The sequence below is a fragment of the Arachis ipaensis genome, chromosome B08 (assembly GCF_000816755.2).
Source record: "Arachis ipaensis cultivar K30076 chromosome B08, Araip1.1, whole genome shotgun sequence".
Classification (NCBI taxonomy): Eukaryota; Viridiplantae; Streptophyta; class Magnoliopsida; order Fabales; family Fabaceae; genus Arachis; species Arachis ipaensis.
Window position 1 is genome coordinate 11,852,296 of NC_029792.2, and position 11,529 is coordinate 11,863,824.

At 36.2% G+C, this 11,529-nt stretch overlaps 1 protein-coding gene and 1 pseudogene across 1 annotated transcript; both read left to right on the top strand.

Moving 5' to 3' along the window:
* LOC107610519 lies at positions 464-2,706 on the top strand. Its single transcript, XM_016312568.1, has 3 exons — positions 464-675; positions 760-2,064; positions 2,673-2,706. Exons 1-3 carry the CDS (start codon positions 464-466, stop codon positions 2,704-2,706), a joined length of 1,551 nt encoding a protein of 516 aa, XP_016168054.1.
* LOC107610520 lies at positions 6,213-9,645 on the top strand (annotated as a pseudogene).

Below are 11,529 nucleotides of genomic sequence, written 5' to 3' on the forward strand. Positions count from 1 at the left end.
CAAATGTGGTCCTGGTAAAAAAGAACAATGGGAGATGGAGGATGTGTGTAGACTACTCTGATCTCAACAAGGCATGTCCCAAGGACTGCTACCCCCTCCCAACATTGATACACTCGTCGACGCGGCCGCGGGGTACCGGTATCTGAGCTTCATGGATGCCTACTCCGGCTACAACCAGATACCGATGCACCGGCCAGATGAGGATAAAACGGCGTTCATAACGCCAGGAGGGACTTACTGCTACAAGGTGATGCCTTTTGGTCTGAAAAACACAGGGACGACGTACCAGAGGCTGATGAACAAAATATTCAGCAATATTATCGGCAAAACGGTAGAAGTCTACGTGGACGATATCCTCGCAAAGACCGCCCGACCTGAAGACCTCCTAAGCGACCTGGAGAATGTGTTCACATCCCTCCGACAACACGGCATGAGGCTCAACCCGCTAAAGTGTGCCTTTGCCATGGAGGCCGAAAAGTTCCTGGGTTTCATGATAACCCAAAGGGGAGTGGAAGCCAACCCCGAAAAGTGCCAAGCGATACTCCAGATGAGGAGTTCGGGTTGCATCAAAGACATTCAGCGGCAGGCGGGAAGGCTCACTGCATTGTCCCGTTTCCTCGGTGCATCGGCAGCAAAGGCCCTACCCTTCTTCAACCTGATGAAGAAAGGAATAGCGTTTGAATGAACCTCTGCGTGCGAGGAGGCATTCAACCACTTCAAAAAAATCCTAGCAACACCCCATGTGCTCGGGAAACCCAGAGCCGGCGAACCACTCTACCTATACCTAGCCATAACAGAAGGAGCGCTTGCAGCGGTGCTGGTGCGAGAAGAAGGGAAGGCCCAGAAACCGATCTACTTCGTGAGTAAAGCGCTGCAAGGGGCAGAACTCAGGTACAACAAGCTGGAAAAATTGGCACTAGCACTCTTGATCTCTTCCCGCAAACTACGACAATACTTCCAGAGCCACCGATTGGTCATGAGAACGGACTATGGGATACGTCAGGTGCTCCAAAAACTTGATTTGGCGGGGAGGATGATAACCTGGGCCATCGAGCTGTCCCAATACGATCTGAGCTACGAACCCCGACACGCGATCAAGGCGCAAGCGATAGCGGACTTCCTAGTGGAAGTAACCGGAGCCGAGGATACGGGCACACGGTGGAAGCTCCTTGTGGACGGGGCTTCCAACCAGACGACCGGGGGCGCCGGGATCATCTTAGAAATCCCGGCCGGAGTCATTTACGAACAATCAGTCAAGTTCGAGTTTCCCGTATCAAACAACCAAGTAGAATACGAAGCCCTTCTGGGGGGCTTGGTTCTATCTTGGGAAGTCGGGGCTACAAGGTTGGAGGTATGCAGTGACTCGCAGGTCGTCACCGCGCAAGTAAATGGAAGCTACCAAGCCAGAGACTCGCTGCTACAAAAATACTTGGAAAGGGTCAAAGAACTGAGAAAACAATTTGAGGAGGTCACGGTCCAGCACATCCCAAGGGAAAGAAACACACGAGCAGACCTCCTATCCAAGTTGGCAAGCACGAAACCTGGGACCGGCAACCGCTCCCTCATTCAAGGCATCGCGAAAGAGCCCACAGTTACCCTACACCTGACCACGATGAGCCCCTCCTGGATGGACCCCATCACCAATTTCTTGAAAAACGGCAAACTCCCTACGGATGGAAAGGAAGCCAAAGCATTGAGAAGGGAGGCTGCCAAGTACACGGTCATACAGGACCAGCTATTCAAAAAGGGACTTAGCCAACCTTTGCTGAAGTGCCTATACCCCGACCAGACGGACTACGTGCTCAGAGAAGTCCATGAGGGATGCTGCAGCCACCATATCGGGGGCAAACCCCTAGCAAGGAAGCTCATCCGAGCTGGATATTACTGGCCGTCAATGATGAATGACTCCAGAGAATTCGTGAAGAAATGCGCCAAGTGTCAACAGAACGCCAACTTCCACAGAGCACCAGCTTCCGAGCTAAGCCTACTGATGTCTTCCCGACCTTTTGCACAGTGGGGAGTCGACCTCTTGGGGCCCTTCCCGGTTGGCCCAGGGCAAGTCAAGTACCTCATAGTTGCCGTCGACTACTACACCAAATGGATAGAGGCTTATAAAAAAAAAAGAGAACCCGCAAACCCGCCAGCGTACCATTAGACGGGGCGGGGGAGAAATTCAGGATCGCCTTACTAGGCAGGGCGGGACGGGCTAGCCCACCAGATGGCGGGCTTTCCCATTTGTCACCCCTAATGGGGACATAGACATAAGTACCCGTCTCATAAAACCTATTAAATATACGGGAATATAAAATTATTAATTTATCCTAATTTATATATACATAAATCCATTTCTTGAATTTAGTAACCCTAATTTCTGCCTCCAATTCAAATTCTTCCTTTTTCTTCCAGACTCATTATCAGCCTCAATCCTCTCTCTCTAACTCACTTTCTCTGCCTCTCAAGTCTGTCACTACGTCGTTCAGTATCGTCTCAAAAAATTATGTTATGTTATTATGTTGGAATATATTTTTATGTTTTTTCCTTTTAAAATGTTATTTTTTATAACGAATATGTTATAAATTGTGTTGAATTATATTGAATTGATTATTTTATGATTATTATATTATGTCTTTTTGTGTTAATTTTTTTCAAAAGTTTTTAAAAAATATTTGTAGATACTCGAGGAGATCTGCGTTCCCTAAAGGGTAATTAAACATAAACTTGCAATGACAGAGAAGGAACGGGAGCATTTTTTTTTAAATAGGAGTGAGGGATGAGAAGGGGGCTTCTCACGCTCTCCTGAGTACTCGTTACCATATCTAACTAGCAACAGGATCCAATCTGAGCCGATTTAAGAGGGGACACGTCGACTTCATTTGCATTGGGCATTTAAGATAATGAACGTAAGTCGAATTTGAGACCCTAACAATGGATTTAGTTGATCTTGCTTGCATTGAGGTCTTAATAGGCCCAAATATATTTTGGATTAATATTTTGAATCATTGTTATAATAAATATTATACTATTTACTATTATAACACTTACTATATGTAAAAGTTGGATATTTTTTAATATTATAACACTTAATATTTACAAGACATTTTTTAATTTAAGTTAAAAAAATTAATTATCTCTTTTTTAGTTTTAAATATTATTTTTTAATGTAACAAAAAAGTGAAAATAACAATAATCACTCACATAATTAAAATAGATAATTTTAATATATACATGACACTATATATATCAAGAATTATTATATATGATATATAATTTTTTTTTCTTTTCTGTAATGATTATTTATATAATTTATTGAATAATTTTTTCATCTTAATATTTAATAAATGTAACATACAAAATATTATTTAACATACAAAATAAATAACTTAAGTCATTATCTAAGATAACAAGTATAATAGTACAAATATTTATTTATTTATTAGTAGTGAAAAATATGTAAATAATATAAATTGATATTTTTTTAGTATAAAAGCAATAATAAAGATTATTAATTAAGTTAATTACATAATTAAAAAATTATGAAGAATTTTTTAAATAATAATAAAAAATAAGATTACTATTTTTACATATTACAAAGTTTATGAAAAAAATTTTGGATAATAAATCAATCCTTAATAGATTATACATTAATTCTGTCAAAAAAATTAAATAATTAATATATTGGATATTATTATTTACGTACTAATATAATATATATAATATATATTATCGATTACTAAGTTTATAATTAATTTTTAATCCAATTTTCGGTAATTAAAATTTAAATGATTGAAATTATTAAATGCTGAATATTTTGTATCTAATCAATTTATTTTTTTATTGAAATTAAAAAAAAGAGTTGTTAATCAATTTTAAATTTAAATTTAAATTTGAGTAAGAAAATAAAAAAAATTTAAATTCTATCTCACTAACCAAAATTAATTTTAAGATAAGAAATTACTTTGTACATCATATATATTGTAAAATAGTATGGTCATTTGCTATTTTTTAATGGTAAATACTATCAAATAAAACAATGTAAGAAATTAGAAGAAAATATATTTACAAATTTAGAAAATATTAATTTATTTTTCAATAGAATAAATTATATATTGAATAACAAAAGTTGTTATTGGTTTCTTTTCACACTAACTAATACTCAACGATGGTGTTTTGGTACACTATATTACCAAGAAATATTAATTGATCTAATAACTTTTGTAATGACATAAGTTTATGAATTTGAAAATTTAGAAATCATTTCATAAAATGTGAAGTTTTAACAAGTAACAAGGTTGATCATATTGTTTTGACTTCAATAATGAATATAATACAAACAAATAAAATTGTCCCAAGTAAATTTCAACAAAGACAAAAGTCCATGAGTATTGCTATTAATGAAAAATTAATCTATTTTAAAGACATACAATTTTTTTTGTACGAATTTCTTAACTCGACAAGTCGATGACTAATCCACCACATATTGATGCTCTATTTATTAAGGGTTTGTCGCTAACTAATAAATTATTATACACACAAGTAGGGCTGGAAGTGAGCCGAGCTGAGCCGAGCTAGACCAAGCTCAAGCTCGGCTCACGAAAATTGAGCTTGGCTCACGGCTCGACTCATTAACAATCGAGCTTATTTCTTAAGCTCAAGCTCGGCTCACCAAAAGCTCACGAGCTGGCTCAAGCTCACGAGCTGGCTCAAATAAGAGAAACATAAATACATAATCTATAATTTTATATCAATAAATTATAATTTATATATTTTTAAAAATATTTGAAAAGATTAATTTTATATATTATTTATCTATCAATAAATTATAAATTTTTTATTTATGTCCTATATTAAAATTATATATAAAAAATAAATATAAATATTAAATAATTAAGATTGTTATAATATATATATATATATATAATCGAGCCAGCTCACGAGTTAATGAGCTGAGCTTATCCAAGTTCAAGCTCGGCTCATTTAATTTATGAGCTCAATTTCAAGCTCAAGCTTGGCTCACCAGCTCACGAGCTTAGCTTATCGAGCTGTTAACGAGTCGAGCTCGAGCTGGCTCATGAGCTGGCTTGACTCACTTCCAGCCCTACACACAAGGCGAAATTCGAACTCCAAATACTTACTTAAACAAACAAATAAGATAACCATTCAACCAATTCAAATTGATTAAAATAAATATTAATTATTTTTAATATTTTTAAGTTATAAAATATTTATAATAATAATTACTATAAATATTTTTTATTTAAATTTTAATAAAATTTTTTTATATAATTTTATGTATTATCCTTTGCAGGATATGGAAACATCCACTAGTTTACTTATAAACATTGGATTAACCAAAATTTTAAAGATACGGTTTAATTGAATAGTGTGATAAGTAGTCTGAATTTACATAAGCCTTTTGGTAAGTGGAGATAGCCTAATTACTGAAAAAATAGTTATAATCAACGCATTGGTCTGTTGCTCTGAATTGGCAAGTTTATAGAATATAGATACACTTCACCTCCTATAAAGGGTATTTTAGACGTTTCGCCTGTCCCACGTGCAATTTAGTGTTTCTCGCGCAGTTGCTCTGGGAATGTGAAAGAGGGTGCGGAATTTACAAATCCAATTCCGATTTTCATCGATTTTCCGATTCCTAATCCTACCCTATCCTGATTCGCCGCCGCCATGAGCAACAAGAAGCAGAGGTTGTTGAACCCGAATACGAATCCTGAAGAGGTGCTGTCAGTCCCAGTGAAGCAGAGTGATCCGGATTCCGGTGGAGCTGTACCGGCCGTTACGCAAGTTGGTAACGACAATATACTCAGAGAGCAATGCACAGAAAGTTGAAAGCGTTCTCGAAACCCTAAACAAATGCCGCAGCGACATGGTGGAGCGAGGGGACCTCTCCCTTCCCATGCAGCGTGACTGCCTCATCCACTACTTCAAATGCCTCTGCATGGTTGAGCCACTCTTCTCCGACGCGGACTCCGACGCGGACTCCAACGCCATCGTCTTTGTCTGGTACGACGCCTTCTACTCTGAGCATGAGGGTGGGGTCTCCTCCCAGCGCAACAGCATCCAATTGGAGAAGGCTGTTGTTCTCTTCAACCTTGGCGCCATTTGAAATGCTGCGTGATGACCTCCCTCTACCCATGAGCCGGGACTGCCTCATCCGCTATTTCAAATGCCTTTGCATGATTGAGCCTTTGTTCCCCATGACTACCTCACCCAACCCACCTATCTTTGTTTGGTACAATGCCTTCAACCCACATCAGGACTCTTCTCAGCACAACATCCATTTGGAGAAGGCCTCTGTTCTCTTCAACCTGGGAGCCTTTGGCTCCCACATTGCTCTCTCCTGCGATCTCACCACCCTCCAAGGCCAGCGCATTGCCATAAACGCTTTACATGATGCTGCATATTGGTTCTTAATACTAACGCATGAGGCTGAGAAGGCATCTGCCACCATTGACTTGACAATAAGCTGCGCCCAGATTCTGCGCTAGATAATAACAGCTACGATTGCTGACTTGGAATGCAAGTTTCCTCAACCTCCTTTTGTATCACATTCTGTTGGATGTCCTGTATGAATCGTCATCTACCTTTTCAGTTGATCTTTTCTTAGCACATTTGATTTTTGTCAATCTTGATTTGTTTAATTGTTTGATTGGGATGATGTAGGTTTCTCTGCTTTATTGGAAAGCTTTTGAACTGTCGGCATTGGGGCCTTTAGCTGAGACTTGTCTTGTTAAATCCTTGATACCTAATTATCTTGGGTCTAATTTGAGAACCTGCCATAATGAATTTATACCCAAGGTTGTAACTTTTAGGGTTAATCTTGTCAACATTTTTTTTTTATGTGCACACCAAATGAACATTTGGCTGCTGATTTCATTGCAGATAATTTTCAAAGAGGATTTTAGAACTAAAGTCCATGGTGGATATTTTGACCAATATGGGTATGTGTAGAATTTTGCTTTGGTCAAATTATTCAATGATGCTTTCAAATGATGAGTGAGAGATACTAATGAAAAGAATTTCTGTATAGCAATTTTACTTTCACTGATGATATTGAAAGTTGAACTTTGATTTTTCATTTTTTTTATATGCATCAATATTGAACATCTATTATTCGTTTTGTATAGGATTTCTCTAATTACGCCTGTGTAAGTATAAATCATCAGTGTACAACTTTTAATTTGGCAGAATTATCCGAGACATTATTCAAAACCATCTGCTTCAGGTGAGCTCTTCATTTTCATAATGATATAGAATAATATACTTTGACATTGTTATAATTATTTTGTCTTGTCAAGTGGATGCTTCTGTTAAATCATAGCTCATAAGATATCCAATATGTTGAATTTTTCTCATCACTTTTCTACCGTTTAGGTTCTTTGCTTGGTTGCTATGGAAAGGCCTGTTTCTCTCAATCCTGAGCACATTCGGGATGAGAGAGTGAAGGTGTGCACATTTTCCCTTCCATTTATGCCAAAATTATCATGTTATGCTGATATGAGGCCATCAATATCAGCAGAAAATCCTTGTTCTCCTTTTAAATCGGGTTCTCATACTTGCAAATATCAATTGAATCAGTGAGATATTTTCATAACGGGAACCTTTCGTTGTTGCACTTCAATATTTATCTAGATTTTGAGATGTTCCATAGCTTGCAGTCAAAGTCTAAAGTGTTTTCTATTGGTCACAAAAAATGCAGGTTCTTGAATCAGTAGTACCTATCGGCGACAATGAGGTTGTTCTTGGACAATATGAAGGCTATAGAGATGACCCAACCGTACCTGATGACTCAAACACTCCAACTTTTGCAGCTGTTATTCTGTGCATACACAACGAAAAATGGAAAGGTATGATAAAATCTTTAGCATTTTCTTTCCAAAGGAAAATAAGCATAATTATCTTGTCATGCATTCCATAATTTTCTTTTTGGCATCAGGTGTTCCTTTCATACTAAAAGCAGGGATGGCCTTAAATTCTAGAAAAACAGAGATACGAGTTCAATTCAAGGATGTTCCTGATGATATTTTCAAGGATGTTCCTCATGAAATTTTCCTGAAATTTTCTGGTACCGTACCTTTTTCATTTTTGGGTGTTATCTCTTCATACATAAAAAGTATTGAGATGTTGATCATCTCAATAATCCATAATCGCAAACATGACAAACATAGATACATGTTCTTTATCGGCTTTGAAAGTGAATATAAATGTTTTCTAGTAAATATTTTTGGGAATAGATCCTCTCAATTGTTAAAAAAAATTGAGGGAGTAAAGTATAATCTCTAACCCTTCATTGCTCTGTCTCTCATTCTTTTTCTTGGTCTCACTTATAAAATTAATGGGGAGAGATCACACTTTACTCCCTTAATTGTTAAAAAAATTGAGAGGATCCATTCCCAATATTTTTCCTCATTCATCAAAATATCGATGTCTGCAAAACGAAACCTCACTGTAAACTTGTGCATGTCTAGGTCAGAAGCATCGGAGAAATGGGTTTCGTATCTGCCTACAGCCTTTAGAAACTATTTACATGAAGCTTATGGTATATGATCGCCTATGTTTCGACGATTCTCTATATTGTCAGATGCATTCATTGAGATTGGAAGTTTGATGTTCATATAGCAAATATAGATCTCCCAATACACTGTTTGGAATCAAATTCCGTGATATCTAAATGCCGAATTGGCACGGTTAAATCCAAAATTATTTTATTTTTATCTCAACTTGTAATAATTAGACTAAATCTTCTTGCCGAATCACTGAAGAAGTGCACTCCATCTATTGATTTCTTGTATTCATTCACTTGATAATTTAATGTTAAGTGTATTTAAAAACCATTATATGTTAGATTTAGATTATGCATTTGTTGCATAAGTCTTTTACAAAATCCATGATATCTGCTGTTGTTGCAGTACAAGCTAGGTAATTTGAAGATGTCCACATATCAAAGTGAACAGGAATTGTCCTACCGGCGCGGAAAGAAGGGGTTACCATTCAGGATGCTTATGAGAATCTCATTCTCGACACGTATGTTCACTTTCCCAGTTCATGTTTTATGAATTATCAATTTTTTCTAGCCTTATTTTATTATACATCCATGCCACATAATAACACTAACGGTAGAGTTACCAATCAGTTCGATAGTACGAAAGAAACAGATTTGAGTTGAATAATAATGGCAATTGTATCGTGTTTTGCAGGATTGGAGGCGATCAGCAACAATTCCTTCGTAGAGATGAATTGGAGGTAACAAATTGTTACATGGTTTGATACAATGTTTCATATATCCTTGAAAGACTAATGTAATGTGCTTAACTATATCAGGCATCATGGAAGATCTTCACCCCGATACTGCACATAATTGATAGAGGGGAGTTCAAGCCACTCCCTTATGAGGCATACGGTAAAGATAATTGCTGCGAAAAGCGGGCTATGTTGAAACACCCGTTGTTGTAAAGAGCCCGCGATATTAGAGCCCGCGATATTAGTTGCTTATATAATGTATATACAATAAAAACCTTATATGGAGCCCTCCTATATATAATGGGTGGTACTAGTTTATGGATTTTCTAAGAAATGTACTCTCTTCAAAGTTGAGTTGGTTGGGTATGTTACGAATTTGGTTTGCATACACTTGTTTATGTTTGTCTTTAATGTTGAGCAAGTTAATTCATTCATCTTCATTCCATTATAATATTTAAAATGTTATATTTTGAAAACTACTTTTAATAAATTACTTTTGAAAATTACTATTCAATCTGAGGAATAAAATATCCACAAAAGGTATTATGATGGAGAAATGAAATCTCAACAAATAGTTGTCCTGGTACTAATATATGGTTATTTTAAAAGGTCCAATTCATGGTTATTTTAAATTGTTGATAAAAAAAACGGATAATGTGGAGAGCCCACAAAAAGAGCATTTAAAACAAAGTGTATTTTATTTTTATACCGCATAACAAATATATTAGCACCAAGAAAAATTAAATTAACAAATATTAGTATACAATGTGTACAATAGAATTAAAAAATGAAGATAAAATTAAAATGTGCACAATTGAATTAAAAAAGAGCACTGCTAGGGGCCAATGATCTAACGGAAATTTAAGTTGATTTTGGAATTCACTAAGGAATGAACTCTTAACCTTTTGAATCTAAAACTCTAATATCATGTTATAAAACCACTCATCCCAAAAGCTTAACTTGGTAGAAAAATGTAACACTAATGATTTTATTTCTAATACTTCCTAAACTTCCATTATACACATTGTACAAAATTTTCATTGGCTCCCTATACTTCTTCATTAAAAAATGAAGATAAAATTAAAATTTTGAAAAATTAGGATTAGCATTTAAACTCATTTAATTATGTACTGTTATTTCTAATCTCACTATAACCTCCAATACACGTCTAAAACTCGCTGCCATCTTCTCTAGTTCTCACATCACGGTGCTGCACTACCTGTCGGCCATACCGACGCCGCCACAGCCTCCCATCGACACCGCCTCCACCTCCGCTGGTCAGCCCGACGCCCCTCGCCCTCTGCTGCTGTTTTCGCGCCACTCTCCAGGCAGCCATCATCGCGGACAGCAAGTTCTACCTCCCGGTTGCGCGTTTGTTGGGCTAGGCTCGTCTTTCTCACCTGCGTCGTTGCAACCCTCGGCCGACCATGCCGCCGACGCCGCCACAGACTCCAGTCGACGCCGCCACGGGTTCCCGCATATGCCGCCAAAAGCTCAATGACGCCACTGTTTGAATTAATCGTGTGGATGATTATTTTAATTTTTATGTAGATGATTATTTTGATTGGATTGGATTTAGTTATATATAATTAAAATATATTGGATGTTCAATTTATTAGGTATGCGGATGATTATTTTTATTCTTAAGTGGATGGTTATTTTTACTAGGGTGAGTGGCGTGTGACAAGCCAAGCAGCAATGATGAAGTGGGATAATTATTGATGAAGGTGGGATGGCTAAATAAGAGAGTTTTGGAATGAAATGTTTTGGTAAATTAGGATTTCGGATGGTTATTTTTTTGAAATAACTAATTGGATTTTTTTTAATTTAAAATTTGTAATTGGGAAATTTAAAATTTAAAATTTGATGTAAAATAATTGAATGAAAATTTTTAAATTTAGGTAATTTATAGAGTGATTTTTATTATTTATCCCTAGTGGGATTCATATATAAATCATATATACACGGTGTGTAGGAGACGCTCCATTAACCTAAAACGCACCGTTGGAGAGACTGCAACGGACAATTCCCTTATACTAAGAGGATGCTTTGTCAATTACACGTAGAGTGCAGCTAGATTTTTGAATGAGTGAGCAAATGGGCTTGTATTTTTTAATCAATTCAACTAGATATTCTTTAAAAATGGTACAATATTCAGCATTTTATTACAATAATTTAAAAAAATTAAAATAAACACATCTAAAAATTATAAATAGATTTACTGTCTTTTTAAAATTAAATATACATTCAAAATACAATCTAAAAAAATTAAAA